Source organism: Atractosteus spatula, chromosome 2, assembly GCF_055471065.1.
Source record: "Atractosteus spatula isolate fAtrSpa1 chromosome 2, fAtrSpa1.hap1, whole genome shotgun sequence".
NCBI classification, from domain to species: domain Eukaryota; kingdom Metazoa; phylum Chordata; class Actinopteri; order Semionotiformes; family Lepisosteidae; genus Atractosteus; species Atractosteus spatula.
This window is the reverse complement of record NC_142707.1, coordinates 46,989,187-47,010,419: the sequence shown is the minus strand read 5'-3', so window position 1 is coordinate 47,010,419 and position 21,233 is coordinate 46,989,187. Positions and strand designations below refer to the sequence as shown.

The 21,233-nt window shown below is 38.1% G+C and overlaps 1 protein-coding gene across 1 annotated transcript in view; it reads left to right on the top strand.

Annotated features, from left to right (window-relative positions):
• Nucleotides 1-21,233, top strand: part of mms22l (MMS22-like, DNA repair protein) — a 68,662-nt gene that overhangs the window by 34,939 nt on the left and 12,490 nt on the right. The window contains exons 15-16 of the mRNA XM_088940372.1: nucleotides 17,616-17,809; nucleotides 18,501-18,651. Coding sequence (XP_088796498.1) covers nucleotides 17,616-17,809; nucleotides 18,501-18,651 — 345 coding nt within the window. The remainder of the gene's footprint in view (nucleotides 1-17,615; nucleotides 17,810-18,500; nucleotides 18,652-21,233) is intronic.

Here is a 21,233-nt window from a genome sequence, read left to right as displayed (position 1 = left end):
GATTGTTACAGTTAGACATTTGCTCACTTTAACAAAATCTAGTCTGACACATAGTCCAACTGGATACAACTAATATGCTGAAAGCAGCATTTTTTAAGACAAATGTTTGATAACCAAGAAAAATTTTAAACTAAGTAAATAAAAGTCCATTTGTAAGACCACCTCTGTACTGTATTTTATGGAAGTGTCTTGCAGGGTCCTACAAAACATTCTAGTTCAGTTTTAACTTTAAAAACCAATGGTTTCTATTGCAAATTCTTACCCAACATATGTTTTAGAGGGTGCCTCATAATTTAGTATGTGTGTATAAAATGTATACGTAATATATATCTAAAAAATATATAGGGGAGCATGAGTATTATTTCTTGCTAGCGGGTAGAAGATGAATGATTTTTGTCACATTTTTACTGCTTGATGAGTTGTGTCCTTGGGGTCAGGCTTAAGCCTGTGTCACCGTGCTGCTCATTACTCTTGAGCTAAATAAGGGCTGATTGGATCTAAATTGCCTCCCGCACAGGCCGCAGATGAGTGCAGTGAGCTGGGACGACCTGCTATTCAGGCGGGGAGTAACCCCGGTGTGCAAGAGCTGCATTAGCACAGCGCAGGTGAATGAGAGGCTACCGACGCCGCCAGCAAAAGGAATCTAAATGTAAAAATCCTTTGATGCCGGCTGTATTAGAATTTGAAATGTAGGAAGTGACAGGGTGATGGTACTTATCAGCTCGGGCTGGATTAGAGAACATTGTCATCTGGCTGTATTATGACTAAAGAATAAAGATTGCGGCTGAGCACTTGGCAGCTCGAGTTTGGCAGAGCAGATGCTGCTGCCGCCTGCTGCTTGCGCGGAAAGTCTCCTCAATGAGCACTTCCAGCGCGCCTCAGCTCAGGCAGAGAACACTGCAGGTCTTGCGTTTTGGAAAATCACGTTTCTTTATCCTCTCACAGTGCAGGAGCAGAGCGGATTGACCTCCTCTGTATGATTATAATCAATCATCAATGTTTTCATTAATTAATAAACTAAATTAATGTACGAGATGAGGGTTTTAGATGTTTTTCTTGTTTTTAAGTAGATTATTCCTGGACAGGTAATGCATCAGTCTTATCCTGTTCTTTTATGGAATGAAGACCTTAGTATTTGATTTATTAACAAAATGTACAGTGCTGCAATATAGCAGTGTGTTTTATTTCAATATTAAATCTCAAGTATGAAATCTTTCTGAAGTTTTAGGTACGTTTTTCGCTACGTCTTAAAACGGCTATGGCTGTTTATTAATAGAATTTTAAGAATGAATCATTCTTAAAAATCTTAAAAGTAAGAATTAGACAACATACCCACCACTTTCAAATTACAAACTCACTTCACAATAGTAATTTTTAGTTTGCCAGAAGCTTTTGTTTTTTTCATTTGTGAGAATTTGCTTTTCTCTATCAAGTTCTGGGTGTGACGTGTTGCTGACAAAGGTTTTGGTTTCCTCCATCCTCCTTTATGTACTACTGTAGTAAAGCTGATATTGCTGCGCACCTAGGATATCTCTCCTTAGTCCAACCCCTGCATAAACGTACACATTTTCAGATCGACCTCCTTGGAAATGTACTTTGGGATGCTGAAAATTCTAGTTGTTCTCAAATAATAATTACACCTCATTCTGTATATCTAATCTGTGGGAAGCTTTCTTGAATAATACGTTTGTTTGAATTAATTTACTAAGAAAAATGGGAAAAGCAAATCCATTAATAGGTGATCTAGGGCCTCTTAAATGTCCACAAAAAATGTTGGTATTAGTGTGGTATTAATGGTAAGTTAGTCTTACAACTAGGCTGACTTAGTGTTTTATTATCATTAAATTATCACTACAGTTTATAAATAATCTGTGTGTACCTTGCATATACTTACTTTTCTGTTCTGAATTTGTTAGGTTCATCGTACTTCTTAAACCTTTCTTTTAAAATATCCTCTGATACCAGTCATCATTTGGAAGTCAATTTTCCAAACAAAAAAGCTGGGTTTTTTTTACATTACTGTTAATAATGGCAATTTTCCATTGAATTTCCAGTTTCCAGATTTTCCAGAGAAAGAAAATATAGCAAAGTCTTGAATAAGTTCAGTCTTATGTACAGTACTGTATGTTATGTGTATTTTTTTTTTAATTTTGATGATCACGAACTGACCGTCTCCACACTGTTCAGCTAACAGGGAGAAGTGGCGGTTCTGTTCCTTGAACCCCAGCCTTCCGTTTTGTGACAGACACACACACGTGCATTTTTGTCCCCGCATCTGTACATCGCCACATTCAGACCCTGTCAACACTTGCTTCCCTCCTTTTCCTGCCAACGGCTCCAGTTAATCGCTAATCAGGGTTAATTAAGGCCTTGGGGTAAGACTGAGACCAGAGTAACAGCTCAATGGCACAGCTGTAATAGCCAATTTAGTTTCCAGCGTGAATGAAACCATTGATTGCTTAGAGCTGAACAAATACATAAGAAGGACTGAGGGTTGAATGGAATTTATACAAGTGAGGGATTCGCGGGTGGGGTAGTTTTTTCTTTGCATGAATGCTTTTGCCTTAAGCTTGCCTCCAGTTTTGATTTTATGTTCTGTGGGGTAAGACTGCTTCTCAAATTTCAGATTTAAAGAAAAAGATGGAACCGAGTAGTGAGTCTTTAAAATTTCTTCAGAAAAAGAAATGGGACGGAAATTCGCTCATCGCTAATCACTAAAGATTTTTTCGGATTATCCGAAGCCTCTTGTGACAGAAAAGCATTGGGGTTTTATAGATCAGGTGACTTATTTACGGTTGCTTGTGAAGTCATCCTAAAATGGCAGAAATAATTGATGCAGAGGGAAAATACTTCAGGATTCAAATAAGCAATTCTATGGGTTTTTTTTCTGAATGGAAAACTGAAATGTTTGTGTAAATGGCAGTTTCCAGAAGCAGTGTATGATTTACAGCAAGGCGAGCGTGACTGTAGTGCATGTAAACAGCAGCTTGCCAGAGAGGTGTCCATGCAGAAGCAGGAGTCGATTGTGACATGGGAGCCAGGGAGAGAAGCCCAGGAGCTGCTTTTACTACCTTATACAAACCATTGAGCACACAAACAAAACCTCTTTTCCCAAACAGATTACCAGAACAGAAGCAAATGGTTTTGTCACAGCTCAAGAAAAAAAAAATGTTATGCTTGAATTACATAAAATCAAGACCTGAAATACAGTTTAGAGTTACAATTTTGGTATGTACTGTAGGTTCAATTATATGAGGATTTAATTGCGTTTGGGGAATGCCACTATTCCTGTTACTGTAATAACTATTAGCTGTTACAGTTTACTGTTACTGTAATAACTGTAGTTTAATTTGAAGTTGCAGTGGGTACTGTATACGCACTAGAAGAGTGAGAGGTCTGAAAAAGTACCTTTCGAATTTGCTGCAATTCACTCTTATAGGGTTATCATAGACCTGTACAATAAAGTAAGTCGCATTGATCTTCTCAGTATTGCTACCTTAGCTTCAGCATTGGCATAAGCAATGCGAAATATGCAGTGTGATGTCGTGGTAGCAGTGTGGATGGGTACCGAGAGCCGTGGAGTCTTAACTGGAAGGTAGTGAGTTCAAATCCCAGGTGGAGCAGTGCTGTTATATCTTTGAGCAAGGTACTTTCTCAGATTGTTTCAGTAAAATTCCCAGCTGAATAAATGGGTACTGATGTAAGCCTCTTTGGATACAAGTGCCAGCCAAAAAAAATAATAATTAATTAGAACTAAAATCTATTTCTCAGAATTGTTGACTGTTCATGGTCAGTTGTATAGGTAATTGCTAGCTATAGGCTGTTTATAAAAATGTAACCATAATAAAAATGTAATCCCTGTTCTGTAAGCAATTTTTACAAAAAACTGCTGTTAAACGGTTCAAAATTAATTCTGCTTTAGTACTTTGCGACTAAATCAAAATTTTACTGTTGCTGTGATCTAATATACAGTAGTATGTATAGTAATTTGCATCGTTAGACACAAATTTCTAAAAATCAAACAAAATAGTACCAGGCATTTGTTTTATCACAGAAGAAATATCAATATTTATTTAAATGCATTTCAATAGAAAATCACTTTATTTAGATTTTATTTTGTTTTATGTTTTTTGTTCTTTCTTTTTGCCCTTTAAAGGGATACTAATACATTGTGAAATGATCAGTTATTTTTATTGGGCTTAGCCTAAATAATTTTGGGATATGTTGCCTTACATATGACATGAACTGCAATTTTCCCATTGTGAAAAGAACTCAGTTTCTCAGTACTTTTTAATTAACACAGTTTAATTTGACAAAAATGCAAGTAGATATTCTAAAGCAGTAAACAAATAGGTATTCTGTAATTAAAACTATTTTCACTGCTGGTAAAGCACAATTCTTGATAAATCAATTTAAAGACTGTAATTTGTTTAAGACAAAACATTGTTCTGTTGTCTTATTCACACCTTTTTAAAATAAAAGCCTTCAGAAAGAGTTTCCTGCTTCTAATTTTATTTTTTTCTCACCACTAAGGCTGAGGTTGTTATGATAGTTTGGAATGGCATCTCATGAAATATCTTAACAGAAGGATCTTATTCAGTGTGTTGCTCTGATGTCTGACATTAGAATGTAGGCATTCCTTGATGCCTTTGTATAATTATGAAGAGCAAGCTGCACAGTGCAGCTCTGAAAGCAATTAACACGGACAAATCCAAAAATAGAGCATACAGGGAATGGTTAAATGGGAAGGGAGGGTAACATTCACTAAAACTCAGAGGAACTAAAGCTCATGCTTGCAAAATTGATTTTGTACATTTTTCTTTTCTCATAATACCTTTGAAATAATGCAGGCACTGGAATTAATCCATCCATTTGCACTGGGTCCTTTAATTTTTTGTCTCAGCTCTGTAACACAGCTTCTCGTTAACTTTTTAATACCCTTTTACTGGCCCAGATTTTTGGGTTGGAGGGCACTCATTTGCACATAAATAGCCGTTAACTGATAGATTCCCAAAGGTCTCCTGTTGCGTTTAAGTCGCAATGACCTATTTAGCTAGCTTAAATTTGTTTTACTGAATTATTATAATTCCTTCCACAGTACTTATATTTTGTGATTAATGCATTTTTCACGATACAATTAAAGTATAATTACACAGTTCTGCAATTTACTATCATGGTATTATCATCATTAGGGAGAGATGATTTTGCAAATATTAGAAGAATTAGACTCCAGATACGTATCACTTTTAGTATTATTAACTAATTAAGACTGGAGAACCCTTTACATCTTCGAGATAAATCTAAAATGGCAAATCACTGAGAGCAACAAAGGTTTCAAAATAATAGAGGACTAATTTATATGAAACTATTCATTACATGTGTCTTTGTCTCAGACCTACAACAGAGCCTGACACCCCTAACAGAGTTCTACTCTAATAATATCACAGTAGGATCTTGATGTATTTAGTTCTGTTAAAGGGAAATTTTATCTATTCCAGGGTCGTCAGATTCTCGCCAATCAATTATTTCTGGCCCTTGGAGCCACAGGGTACTTTTTGCTTGGAAACAAACACAGAAGGTGGCTATACTTTGTAGTTTTATATAATCTGCAGTAGATAATGGGCATCAGTCAATAGTATCGTTCATTTTCTATTTTTTCTTCATCACATTTAATTTCTCTGAATTATACTCCAAAGCTTTCAAAAGCTTTGCACATGCATGGAATTGAATACTTAAAAAATGTAATGAGATATTTACAATTATACGAATAGAAAGTAATCAACCCAAAACAGACTTGTTTTCCAACTTCATGGCCTAATGCTCTGTTAAATACAGAGCCTGTTTGTTCCAGCATAGCAGTACTGTTCCCTCCAAAGGTTTTAACCCAGCAAAGCCAAAACTGTCATTTTTGCTTTACTGCCAAGCAATTTTGTATTTGTGATCTTAAAAATAATGTGAATGATAATTACAATATGATTTAAGTTTTATTTTGTGACCAGTTCCATTCATGCATTTGATCATATTGGAAAGAGTGCTTTGTGTTAATATCAGTGATTTCCAGTGACCATATTGGGACACATTCAGATAAAAGAAATTGCAGCATAAACGTTAAATTGGCAGCTTACTGTATCTCACTGTTTGACATCTGTGACCCACTGAGCTCACCAAACTCTGTGTAATCTTTTCAGATGCTTAGATACAACTTTGAATATTTCCCTATTCTTGGGTGTTTTAACCTGATTTTGTTCTGCAGTATGTGAAAAGCCTTCTCAGTTGGATTTAAACTTGGTTTAACCTGACGAGTTTAAGATTTTTCTGTTTTCTTCTGATGAACACTGGCATATATGTGGGGTCGTTGTGAAGATGTGTGATGAGGTGCCGCACAATAAGAGTGGAAGCATTTTGTTCTAAATAAGCAAATTGTTTCTATGAACTTCAACATTTTCTGCTGCTGTGATCATCAGTTACTTCATGAACAAAGACGCGAGAGACCATTCCAGAGGTGGCCACGCAAGTTCAGCCCATGAAATTACTTTACCCACGCCTCAGAATATGATCAGAAGTACAAAGACGAGCCAGACAAGTTGTGGAAAAAAGTTCTATGGCCAGGTGATAACAAAATAGACCAAAGTGGTGGGCAGATTAACAAGTGAACGCAAAGGAACTGCAGGTGCTCCAAAGAACACCACTTCACCTTTGAAACATGACCAGGCGAGGTCTTGAGATATAGCTGTAAATAAGATGCTATGAATATTTGTAAAATCTAGGTTTACAGCATAAGTTCTTATTTTCTGAGTATCTTTTTTTCCCCCAATAAGATTGACCTTTTGACAGTAGTGACTCAGCTGCCTTACTGATGGTAGTCTAAATGCTTTAATTTTTTTCTTTGTAATGTAGATTTATGGAAGTTCTGTTTCTCCAGCTCATATTTATAGCAACATATATTTTTGTTTACTGTACATGAATTCTGGGGGTAAAGCACTTAACAAACAGTTCCTGAATGAAAAATGATTTTGACTCGAATTAAATAAAGACAACTACGAAACTAATAGCAATAAACATGAAAACGTGATGAATGAGATGAGCAAGTCTGGGGCGCTGTATAAATGGCAGGAGGGAGAGGATTTGCTTTGCCTGCTGCAGCCCGTGATGTGTTTGAGCAACCATGGTGTCTTGTAGATTTCTGACCGCTTCATGTCTTTAACCTTCATCAAATCTTTGCGTGTGGAGATCAGCTAACTGGAAAACTGTGATAGCCACAGAAATGGGGGCACCTGGAAACGGTATAGCAAAGCTTCCAGAAACGGAAGAATCGGCATGAACTACTGATATACGTTAATTGATCGGTGTTTTCCCAAAATAATGCCACAGTGTGTTTTGGTGGCGTTTACTACATAACGTGTGTTAGTATGTCAGTAAAGAAATTCCATTGTTGTAGGAAGAGGATCACCAATGCTAAATTTTGGTGTAGTTTGCCTTTATGTTGAGGGCTCTTGAGATGTAAAAACTGAATCATTATGTCGCCTTATTAATGCATACTGTAATTAGGCATGATTCAGGTAAAAGACTGGCTGCATCACCAGTTTGTACTACCTACTTCTTTTACATGCAGTGGTGCAACAATCTCAAACCGTCTTGTAAATACTTGTCTGTTTACTGGAGGGAGTACAGGCTTAGGCCTCTGTTTCAGAACAAAATCATAAAGCTGGTGTTGTCCCCACTGACTTCATTTCTAGAACTCAAACATGCTCGGTTTTATTTGACACTTTATTAAATGGTCTGAACTGCCCATTCTATAATTGTATGACCATTTCTTCACCTGCACAAAGTCTTGTGCACGAGAACAGTGAGTTCAGATCCTGAAAACTATTTTATTTAATATTTTGAGGATTTGGTGTTAAAATCTAAAGACAGTTGCCTTTGGATTTAGTATCAAGTATCAAGTGTTAAACATTGACCTTTCAAAAAGATGGCTTCAGATGGCTAGTCTTCTTGGGTTTCTTGATGTTTCCCCAATCCCAGTTCAGATGGACTAAGCTGGACAATCATTACATTTACACTGCTGTTTTATTATATGCATTTATTGTATTTCAGTAATTCCTTTCAATCTAAATTGTCTTATATAAAGGTGTAATTCATACATTAAAACACATGTCTTTGACAGCTCATTTAATGTTGCAAAGGAATGTGATATAGAAATGAATATGTCCATATGTTAGTTGTATCTATAACAAATCTTCATTCATGCAAGTTTATGGTTTGTGTTTTCTGTTGATATGAATCAGAATATGAATTCTATTTGTATAAAGGATATTTTGTATAAACAGGTTCTATGACGTCCCTAAAACTCAATCTTGGAAAAGAACATGGTTTTAGTAGTAAAATGAATACACTTCTGTCTATGTATGCTGATATTGTATAAATTATAACAGCCAGTGTGTGTTGATGTGTAGCTATAGCTAGCAGCCTATTTCTGTTGTTTTCCCTGCTTTGGTCTGTAACTACAGTATATTTATTGTGCAGTAGCACAAGATGGAAAGAGGGACTGGACTTTATGCAAATAGTTAATTTATGCTAATTGTTCATGTAAATGCTCATTCACTCTAATGGTGTTGTCTGTGCGTGTGTTCTGCTGAGGTGTGGGGGAGGGGCAGTATCGTAGGCATGAGCTGCAGTAAAACTTTGGAGGTCTGAGACCCCGGGAAGTTGTGGCTGCTTGTGCAGGGATTATGGAGCTAGAAAGGCATAGGGTCTTGTTCCAGGAAGAATTAAATGATAGGCTTATTAACACTGACCACTGCTCCCACAACCCCCAGTAGGTATGTATAACTGGGACCTCCTGTATGGGGTCTGGGAGTTGCAGGTGCATGGCACTGCCATCTATTTTGTTGTTCCCACCTTTCTCTGGTGAAATTGCTCACTGTACTGCCAGAGCTTAAAGTAGTGTCCTGATGGGACCTTATTCCTTAGGACCCATTTGCCAGGATTGCATTACATTAATGCACACACACACACAGTTCAGTCTTCTCCTTTGTTGACTGAGTTTCTTGATAATGTTTACAGTATGTTGACCACTTCTGCAAATCCTAACTACTTGTTCATTTTAAGTATTGAAATGCAGTAACCTGTATGCTAACCGGGCAATTTTGAGAAATAGGCTTCCGTTTAAAAGATTTGGAAAATCAGACCCTCTTCAAGCACTTGGAGTATGAATTCTGTCATAATTGTCTCCATGTGGAAATTGCTGTTCCTATGAGCACCCACAGATGACTTCAACAAATGCGTTATTTTGCTCTGCATAAGTTTTTTAGCTTTTAATTCAAAATAATAGACTGGGATTCACTCAGCTGAAACATTCACACCTTGACATACTGTATTGGCCAGGACATTGAATTCCCTTGCTTAGATTGTGCTGTTTGTAGCTGTTCTGACAATGATCCAAGTCAACTGTTCACAGACAATTTGAAAACGGATTGATTTAAAAAATAGATTCCTGAACTGTAATGGAAGATTGAAGGGGGTGTGTGTAATGGTTGCACAAAACGCTGTGCCTGTACTGGAAATGTGTCCTAGTGTATGTTTATAAATATGTGTACTCTATATGTACCACATAGGCTGTTTACAAGAATTCAGTTTCCAGTAAAACAAGATTAAATGTAGGATTCAAATGTTGTCTTGTAAAATCTAACCTGATAGGTGTGAAAGCCCCATTCCACTGTAATAACGGTGCTAATGAATTCAGACTGTAATCGATTGTCTCAGCTCAAACTAGATTAGATGCAACCTCGCTGGAAGGAGCAGAGTGTCTGAAATGCACAAGGAACCCAGCGAGCTGGGGTTACGCTCACCCCTGGCAGCCTCCTCAGTGGTTTGCTTTCATCCTGTGGAATGAAAGGACAGGAGGATCAGCTCAGGCCTAAATAAGATTACAGCTCGTTCAGCAGCTTATCTGGGCTAATGCCAACTAGTGTGGCTTTGCGCTTCCTGAGGGGTTTGCAACAGAGACTGTTTACCGCGCATCATCCGCCAGCGCCGTGCTTGCAGGCTAATCCTCCTCAGTGCTGGAGAGTTATAGGATTCCAAGTGAGCTGCTGTGACTGACAGAGCAGCCAGCCCCTTGCAGTCTTCAGCCTGCAACCCCGTATTAATCTGTACCCTTGCGAGCCTCCCGTTGTCAATCCCCAAAGCGTGCGGATCTCTGCACGGCAACTACTACTAATAAAACTAATCAGCTGGCAAGAGATGTGCATATTTCACATCTGCTCTTCAGACGCAAAGAAGGGATTTTCTGTTGGTAGAACTTAAGTTGTGTTCAGTTGCATATTTGAAGAAACAGTTTAGAAAATGTTTGCTTTTGGTTTTATTTCCATCTTGAAAGCACTGATGTGGTTCCTAAAGTTATTAAAATGGAATAGTGTAGTTTTTATGTTAATGCTGTATACCTTACTGATATCCTGTCTCTGCAGAAAATCTAATTCTTGTAGTAGATTCTTATTTTGATGCATATGCTTATCCGCGTTCTTGTATAGAGAATCAAACCAACAAAAACAAAGATTTCTGGATTTAAGTATGTAAAATGTGCAGAAAATACAGGGCAGTAAGTCTACATTTGCTGTTCTCAAGACTCTCATCTCAGTCATCTGTTGCAAACCAACAATTTTTAAAAATCAACAACATGGCCATCATTTCATGGAAGAGTTGGGGCTGAGACAGGTGGGTAAATATCATATTGGGGGCCACTCTCCTTTCCTTGAATGAATTCCACCTACACTGAATAATTTTCTGCTGGTGATGTGAGGCTAAATCATGTTTGTTCTTCCTTGCATTAATTTGTTTTAGGGATGGGGGGGGTAGTGTCCCACTATACTGTACTAGTTACTACTGTTAATAATAATTAATAATTCCTTACACTTATATAGCACTTTTCTGGATGCTCCACTTAATGCAATGCAATGGCAGCCAAAGATTTCTGCCATATGAAATCTGGAGTTCTGCCCAGTGCAATGGGGGGGTTGGGGGGGCCATATTGTCACGTCTCACCTGTCACATTCTGCCCTTTCTCTTGCGTCTGCACTGGCTGGAACACATCCTGATCAAGTGGTGTTGTATGTCGGAGCAATACTCCACTGTAATTTCTGACATTTAAGAAAAGAATTCTGGAGCAGATCAATGATTCTGTGGCCCACGGTGAATGTGGCATTATTGTGATTCGATCCACAATTGCGTTTTTAATTAGGGGGTGTAGAGTACACTGGTGCACACATTTATAAGAACACCTTAGTTTCAATGCAGAAGTATGCATTTATTACAGAAATTAGTCCTTAATGTTCGCAAATTAGTTTTACAAGGAAATAATAATTCACCGACATTAACGTTCATTCAGGGTGATTTTTTGGGTCATTATCTTCACGGCATCTGAGATTCTGCTTAAACAGCTTCTCCATAGCTGAAACATCAGCACCGCAGGATTTAAATACAGTGATACTACTGCTGAACCACGATTCTTTCAGTTTTGTGAAGATGTCCAACACCAATGCTCGAAAAAAGATCCATGTAAGGTCTGTTTGTATTCTGTTGCTATAAAACTTGAAATGTATGTTGTGTATAAAAGCCAGTAATCAGTACAATCAGAAGTGAATACTTAACTGTATCAGATTTTGTCATGACTTTGTGATTTGCACAGTAAATCAAATATAAATATAAGAAAAGACATCCCTTCAGGAACATTAGATTTTTTTTTTGTATAGGCAAAAATAATGTAAAATGTTATTTGCCCAAATAACAACTGCCTAGCAAAAACAAGAACGAGTTACTGCATGATATATTATTGTCTTTCAAACAACTAAGAAACAGCATTACCGCTTATAGAATGTACAAATGCAATAATCCTGCCTGTGCATTAATGAAGATTCTCAATTGCGTTGACCAGAAGATAAATGGAAATGGGAATGATAGCGCTTTCATACAGATTGTTTTTAATAAGCGTGTTATTTAGTTTATCAGTCTGATGCTGTAATACCTCCCATCCTGCTCTCCTAGACAAATTTGTTAATGTCTTTTTTCTCACTGAGAACATTGATTCCCTGCAGACATATCTCTATTAAACCTCTAGAAACTCACAACTTCCAAATTAGATTAAGTAGCAGAAATGGAACTAGTGGAATCAAAGAAAATTGAGTGAGTTATTGAATTCATGCCACAACGTCTCAAGATAAGATATCTGGATATCTAGTAAAGCAACGCATATGCCTCGGTCTTACTTAACAGTGTTTTTCCTCTGCTAGATTGGATAGGGTACCTTCTTGCTCTAAAAAACTCATGTTTCTCTCCAGCTTTGAATTATATGCAGCAGATAATTCCTTTTAATAATGCAATTAATCACAGCTATGGACGATGAACAAGTAGTGTGTTTGCTTATGTATTGTATTAGCTTATTTATAGACAAGACTGATGATCTCTGTGGACCTCCCATCTGAGCATAACAAAACCGCTACTTCGAAGTACACCTTATGCTGGGTCCCTGTGAATTTGCCATATCATAGTGTTGTCAGGAAGAAATACAGTCCTAAATTTGATGCAGTCACAATTACCGGCAATACAAATCTCCTAGTTATGAAAAAAAATGTCAAGCTCAACATATTTAGGAGGAGGCATGTGCATTTGCTTCATCTTTCCAGTGCTGGCACAAGGGTTGAAAGTGGTGAGCTGAATTCATTGACTGTTTGGCAATAGCAAAGTCCGAGGGCACTAGAGAAATGAAATGGTTGATTCCAAATATACAGCTGTTTCTTGAAAGAAGCCAGGGTACCAACTTAAAAACATGGCTAGGTTGCTTTTTCCAGACTCCCACAGCCCTTTGTATAACAGTGCCTGCTGTTCTCATCCCATTTGAAAGTATGGTTATGCATTCATTAATTTGGAAGGGGGTTTGAAGTACTACAGTCACATAGCTCATAAAATAATTAAAGCAATTAGTTTGTAAATAGTTTGAGTCTCCTGTCTTTAAGGATTTTATGTCATTGTATATGTATGACTCTCTGTATGTTCTGTCCTGGAAAAACCATGAACCTCAAAGTAATTCAAACACAAATGTTCGACCCATTAGAAGGGTCAAATGTCATATAGACATTTTCAGAGAGTAAATACTGCGTAGGTTGCTCTGTGTGTGTATATATATATTCATCACTTATCTGCACTCTGCAAAGAGTCTTAATTTTTCTTTGTGATCTTTAAGAAGATTCTCTGTCTCCGGACATGGGAAGTAGTTTTCTTATAGCAGAAGAGAGTTCCTGTTTGTGGCCCACTTTTTGGACATTTTTCATTTAACCAGAAGGCCTTGTTAATGGCTTCAAAATCGTATGAACCATTATCTTTATTTGGTTATTTAGTGGGATGTTATTCCTATAGTCTACTATTTATCTGTCATTGCTCACAAGCCAAAAACATTCTACTGTAGATGTACATTGCGTCGTAGGTAAATAAATGTATGTTAAGCATATTTGAAAATTGATTGGCTCATAGGCTCAAGGCATGCTTTGTAATGCAGACATAATTGGAACAGTATACAGAGATTAGACAAGCTCCCTCTCAGGACAAAGATTTGTTCCAATTGGCCAAATGTATTCAGAGAAACCATAATCTGATATTTCTTTGCCCTCAACAAGTTAGGAATGAGGTGATGTTGTGCAAGTTTCAGATCTGTTCATTCATTGGTTTTAAAGATTTTTTTGTAGAAAATTGAGCAACACTCCTCAGTTCTCACATAGGGAAGTCACACCGTGTGACCTCATTATATGATCAATAATATGCCCTTTCCACAATCACTGCAGATCCATATCCAGATCACACACATTTTCATGAATCTAGCACAAGATAACCACTGAGAGGTAATTTGAAATGTATGCATTGTATTCAGATCTTCAAATTGATTGGCTCATTACAACTGTTTTTTAAGTTAGCAGCTTGCCATGATCAGTCTTGTCAAATATTACTGATACTATTTTTTTTGCTTTATGCAGTGAAGGCATTCAGGTAGTTTTCACCAAATCCAAGATGGCGGCCAGACCATGTGACCAATCACCTTGTCAGGAACATAATTTTACTAAGACACAACTTGCTAAGATTAAGACCTCTGCATTGATTTTGACACAACACATTTTTGAGCAAATTGTCAGGAATCCATTATCACTGGTCTGTTACTGTTGGTGTAATTTTCACTGTAACACAACTTCCACCAGGCCTTTACAGTTCTCTAAAGGCTTTCATCTGCTGTCGTCTAGGGGTTTGGAAGTCTTAGGCATTTGAAAATTACATGGCGGTTTAGTGAAAAACCTTCATTAGCCTAGCCCTGTGATTGCTTGAGTGATGTTTGGGGATCGAGGGCACAGCTCTCTCACCTGTACATATTCTTAGCCCTCTGTGAGTACGGCTTCTCTGCTGTCCATGGTCCTTTGAGAGTTTCTGCCACGGTTCACCTCCTGTCCTGGCGATTGTGGTGGCGGAGCTCAAGTCAGCTAGCTGCTTCTGGGCAGAGCTGGTTGAACTCCCCCCAGCTGCTGAGTGTGCAGCCCCAATGGGCTTCACAGCATCAGCAGTACAGTACCTCACCCCCAGCCCACTCGGTCACAAACAAGGATTATTATCCCTTCCCCCAGCATGTTTAGTGAACGTAATGAACACAGGAGTTGTTTTAATTTATGTGTTGGGTGAATTAAACAATGGCAGTGATTCATTTCTTATTTTGTTTTAAATTTTTCTTTCTGCTTTATTTAAACCTATTTTATGGACACCAAGGGGTGATAAATATCCTTGTTGCTATACTTTTTTTTTTATTCAGGCAGTTACATTTATTAAAAAAATACGGCTAATAAAAAGTATATTGTTGTACTGGGAAATTTTATTTCTCTCTAGTTCCAGTTCCTTTCTTTTTTCCAAAACATCTCGTCTTGCTTCAAGATGGTGGTAATAGAAAAAAAAGGTGCCTGTGTACATTTCCTCCATAGACTGCCCTTTTCATCTCTTTCAGGTATGGGATGTGACACTTGATAGTGCATTGGCTACACCTCAGCATTGGGAATGAGATGTATTGCTGTGTTTTCATTGCTTTTATGTCTGTAGGAAGCACGGGTGCTTTTAAATCCAGGGTCAAGAGCTGCTCTTGGCATTCTTACAGATTTCTGATTTCAATTTCTTGAAAAGCATTAAGTTTTTCGGATTTTGGCATCTTATTTCAGATGGGCTAATTTCGGCAGGCATTTTATTTTTACTGTCATATACAGATTAAGATTTCTGTTTGACCATTCAGGTATTTGTCCTGGCATATATATGCCATGCACCTCAGGAGTTTTAGCTAGCGAAGAGGGAGTTGAATAAAAGCCCTGATTTATGAAAATAGCAAATTCAATAAAACACTCCCAAGTCTCCTGCTGTTGTTTTTTTATTAGTGTTTTATCCATAGTTGTATGTTAATGACCGCATTCATCTCTTAAAGAAAGGATTGGCTAGCATAGTCAGATCACATGTTGGAGAGACCCTTATGTCAGGTGCACTGGGCATGTACTGTAGTTAACTGGTGTAGACTTAGGATTCCCATGCCTGATATCGGCCATGCTCTGCTGATGCAGCAAGGTGCAGAAATGCTGTGACTAACGTGTCACTTGTAGAAATAATTGGTTTTGAGAGCTGCTGTTTACATTCACACTGTGTGGCTTCCAGCCTTGCTCTTACTTTTTTCTGTCCAGGGATAAGGGATCAAGACCACGTAACATCATAAACAGCAGGGTAGGCAACATACAGTAAACAGGAGGCTCAGAATCCAATTTCGGGGATTAACACCTCTCTGATGGCCTCCCCACTTTTCCCCGGCTTGCATTTCAGACTCTCTTCTATATGTGCGAGCTTATATCCTACAAACAATGAATTTTTTATGATTTGGGAATTTATCAGTAAAATCATTGTATCATGCTGAAAAGGAAAAAAAAGTCTTAAATACAATGATTAAATAGATCAGATGAAAATGTGCATACCAATGTTGACAGCAAGTATATCATTTTTTGTGGGATAGTGAATTCCCTGGCTACTTTTACTGAAAGGGATTGTTAAAGTCTGATTGTTTTGATTTGCTACATTAACTGGCTTTAGTAGTGTGTCCAGGGTTACTAGTGCTTTAGTTTGAATTGTTGTGTTTGCTGTAGATAGGTTTGAATTCCTGTGCTACACAATACACAAATGAGACGGGGGGGATTACTGTGGGTAGTCAGGGCTCATCTGCACTGGTTCATGTTGGCAAGCACAATAAATATTTGTAGACTGCTGGATTTTCCCTATTTATTTCATACATACACATACGTCCATAAATACATGTCCAGAGGGAGTCCTTGTCAGCCACATGTCTTAAAAAGGAGGATTTAAACCTGACTTACTAGCCTTGCTGCTATTTCCAGCAGGCCCCTGTGAGGTGCACATACCACAAATCCCAGCAAGATCAGCGTAAAGCCAAGTTAACAAGACTAGACTGAGAAACAATTATGAAAATGCATATATATGAATCATTAGATTATGAGCTCAGATAAGACATTCAAGCAGTTGCTCTGTCTTCCATTAAACTGTTCTTATGCATCGTTATCCAGTTTTACACATTCATATCAGGCTTTGTTTCTCATATGTCAATTTTCCATACTGGTGGCTTGCAACACTGTGTGAGCTTAGCTAGCTCGTTACTGATTTTGCAAATGGAAATTATATTGAAAATGCCCTTTCTAATGCTCTACAAAAGCCTAGACTTTTGTGATAGCTGTTTCCATTGCTACTAAATAATTACAGATTTGCTTTTCCAAATTATTCCCACATGTGTGTGCATCCTACAACGGACTGGCATCCCATCCAGGACGTGTAGTCCTGCTTTGCACCTTGTGTTTCTGGGACAGGTTCTGGGTCACCCCACCCTTACCAGGATTGCGTGGATTTCTAACAATGTATGGAGATATGAATGAAAACTGCAGTTTGACAGAGTTAAAAGCTACACAGTGCACTTTATATGAGCTACCAAGGGATACATTGTGTTAGATCTTGCTCTGGATAACTAAGAACTGGTGACTTGGAACCAGAAAATTCAATACAGGGCAGCCCTGGTGATGGAACACTGATTTGTTTACATACACTATTATATGAAGCAGGGAATCTGCTTTGGGCACTGAAAACCAGAAAATCAATCCACTCTGATGAATGAATTCAGGCATATACAGTCTGGCAGCTTCTGCTTAGCACGAATCTTTGTGTTTCTTAGAAACATGGAAATCGGCTAAATGCCTTGCAACAATAAGCACCTTCCTCATCAAATAAAAATGTTCATGATTGCTTCTCAAGAAAAAAGGTGAACCTCTATCAAGCACACCCCCTAGTTAGGGAGCCTTTTAATTGATTTGTTTGTTTGCTTGTTTTGTATAGTCAAATCCTTTGTTGAATTTTATTTAGTATAGATAAGTTTCTCATGCTGTGGAAGTAGCAGTACACACATGCCGTATAAGAAATGCTGACAGGAAAATGACAGAAAAGCTTATTCAGCTGTATTTTACATGCCAAAACTTTCATCCTTTTTTTCTTTGTTTCTCCTATAGGAGTGTTTACAAGCGCTCAGCCCAGTCGCTTCAGCAGAGCCACACGGCTGCAGTCCAGAATGCTCCTACTCCATTTGTGGCTAAAGAGCGCCACCTAGCCATTGCCAGTGCACTGTGGGGGAATTTTTTTCACTTCCTAAAGAGCCTGAGGCTGTCACAGACACCTCCTCCCCAGCTTGCTGATACTGCTGCAGGTCAGTTTAAGACACTCGGAAAAAAGCACAGCCTTGCCTTTCACAAAGCAGCCCGCACCAAGGACACAAGAGAGCAAACACATGACAACAGCTCTCAACAACGTGTCAACATTTATTATGTTTCTTTCCGATTTTCTTTCCGAAGTGCCATTTGATATTCACCTTTTTAAAATGGAATTGAAGCTCATTTAATCTTAGTACGTCGTATTTCTAACGACTGGGATTGAACATAAAAACCTTACCGTGAGTTTTTCAATTATCATTTTGATTTATTTGAGGAGACAAAAACTAATAATTCCTTCAATTCTGCAGCTCTATACCTATATCCCTATTAAACTATCGCTAAGGAAGTAATGATTCCAGGACTGTAGTTACGCACTTCCACAAACCAAGTTTAAAACCAGGAACTAAATTCAAGTTAATTCTTATGTTTTTGAGACATTTATTTTTGAAAATATTCTGATTTTATAATAAGTAATGAAGGTATACATGTTAACAATGGCTGCTTTCAAAACTTTTTAGAAACTTAAAATCTCAAAAGGTATTTGACGTACATTATGTACAATAAATCACAGATAATTATTCTGCTTATTCATACAGTTATCAGCTGACTTGGGAGGGTTCTAACATGGGAGGTATTTTGCATGTTTACCTCCACATGCAGAACTGACAGCTGTTGCTCCTGTCTCAGGTTTCTCGCTGTTGGCGATGGACTTGCCCAGCTCCGCTCCCTCAGAGCTCCAGCCCCAGCCAGTCCTGGCCATGATGCAAAACTTCGGATGGGATGAGATGTTAAACACGCAGCTCGTCACCAGATACCTCAGCCATCTCATTCAAAACAGGTTTGTCTTTAAAATTATTTAATGGTCTTTAAATTGTTTATTATGATCCTATTCTAGAGCTATATACTGTATATAAAGTATAGGGATATAGTGATCTAAGTCTTAATCCAAACCACTGTTAAGACAGCATCTTAATAAAGAATCTTTCACAAGACAAATCATTTGCTGTCATGCTGGCTTGAAATACTGTCCTTGGCCCAAGCAACATTCCAAAACTGACCTGCAGAAAAGCTGCTGTCTTACTCTTCTGGCATCTTGACTTTTGTCTGAAGAAATGTAGCCCTCAACTTGTCCCCTGCTGATTACATACATTCAAATGGCTAGTGCAATTTATATTTGTTGGAAAAAATATTTCCAGATTTCTGTTTTTAAAATGTTTTATGTTGCCAGGTATCACTTAAAATGAACAAAAGCCTATTAAAATGTGTTAATTGCCAAACAAGATTGCATGTCTTTTCAATAGTTTTTTTTTCCAAGGTTCAAAACCAGCACTAACAACAAACCGTGTTATGACAATTTGAATTAAATCACGCCTCTGCCTAATTTACACATTCTCCCTGTGCAGTAAATGTGTCTACTAAATGACACAAAAAGCCAAATACGTTTTGGAGCTTCACGTTACATCACATGGGTCTACCATCTAATAACGTACAATGGCAATATGTTTTCAAAATTGTAGCGCTTATACAGTAGCAACACAAGTAAACACCAATCCTCCCAAATAACATTTAATTTAATTATTTAGAAAGTTATTTTTTTTCTAGTAGTTATATTTTAGAATGTGGAAATTGATCAGCTCCGTTTGAGCTGCTTCTTGTGAAATTAGGCTGTTGTCAACAATATGTGAAAGTATTTGAAAAATTCCACACTCTGTCCAGATTTGATATTTTCTGTTAAATTGATCTTCCCCAAAAATGTACATGTATATTAGACTAGATAATTACCAGTGAATTTCCCATCTTTATAGATTCTGAACAAAGTAGGGGTATACCAGTATATATGGCTGAACTCTTATACTGTATATACGGGGAATATATTAGGAAAATATATTAGAGGGAGAGATAAGAGAGATCACTTTATTAGCCATATACAATTTCTTGCATTAGGAATTTGTCTTTTTGCATACCCCAGCTTGCTCTCCATGAGACACACAGGCACACGGACAGGGAGAGAGAAGCTTGGGGTCAGAGCACAGGGTCAGCCATTTTATACGGCGCCCCTGGAGCAGCTGGGGTTAAGGGCCTTGCTCAGGGGCCCAACGGAGTAGGACTTCTCTGCCGGCCACGTGATTTGAACCGGCAACCTTTCAGCCATACGCGCAGATCCTTAGCCACAGTGCCACCACTCCGCCCTGTTACATAAGGGAACCTATAATTATTTTCTGAACACAATATAAAGATAAATGTAGCTGTCTTCTCAGTAACATCATCAAAGTTTTTTTTTTTAAGTATCTGAAAATAGTAAAACAGCTAGTTGCACAGTGTGAGGATTTGGCATCACTGGCCAAGATTTTAGCACAGTTAATACACCAATATTAAATGGGCATCACCCCACTGAACACCAAGCAGCTATGTTTTACACATACAGATAGTTACAATAATGTACAAGTACAAACACTACAAGTAAACTGATTTCCCAATCATGGCGTAAAAAAACAGGCAAGACCAGAGGAAAAACGCTGAAGCAGATATCATTATTTAAAGCACTAAAATGTTAAAAGAAATTCGTTTGTAAAGATCCCATGGCAAAATAAATCATTTAATGGGCACCATTTATTCTGTTATGGTGGATCCACTGAATTCATCTGCAAAAGAGACTGGATTCCAACATCTCATCGAACGTATAGAGCATCGATGCCAAGCAGAATTTCTCTTTTTCTGCTGTAGCACTGCCACAAATGTGCAGTCCCTGTCCCTTTCAAGGTAGAATGCTCCTATTACCAAATGGGCAAATGCCTCTATCCTCTTCTGAGCATGTGTTTGCTCTTTATCACTTTTCTGATGACATCAAGCATGACAAGATAGAGAGTCTGCTGTTGTGCTCACATGAATAACCTTGTTGGCTTGGGTGGACTGTTACCCTTCTTCAGAGCCAACCCCATAGGCTCAGAGCTGCTTCCCAGATAAACCCCACCATTGATCCATCACTGCACCAGGCTTTTTCTACAGTTGTGTTATATTGTGCCTCATAATGATGTTATAGTTGCATCTTCTACCTCCTACATCTCCAGTTCAGCCTCGCCACCACTTTCCTCCCCCTCCCATTGTCAGCCTTAGACTCCAGGTGATGACAGTTGTCAAGGTCAGTAGTGCTCTGAACTCAGGTAGTAGCTCAAGTTCTGCATCTGTCACTGGCTCCTCCAGTTGTTCCTGTTAGGGGACTGGTTTTCTTCCATCCATCTGAAGAAGATGACTTCCATGTCCCCATTGCACATAGCACCACAAGAGTTTTGCATTTGACATGGACTCTTGAATTCTGTGCCATTTTTTTTGGCTGTCACTAATGTCCCAGACTTTGTCAAAGTGTATGGTGCAGTCCTTGCTATGTTCCTCATGTTCATCATTTGAGCCTTGGGAGCCAAG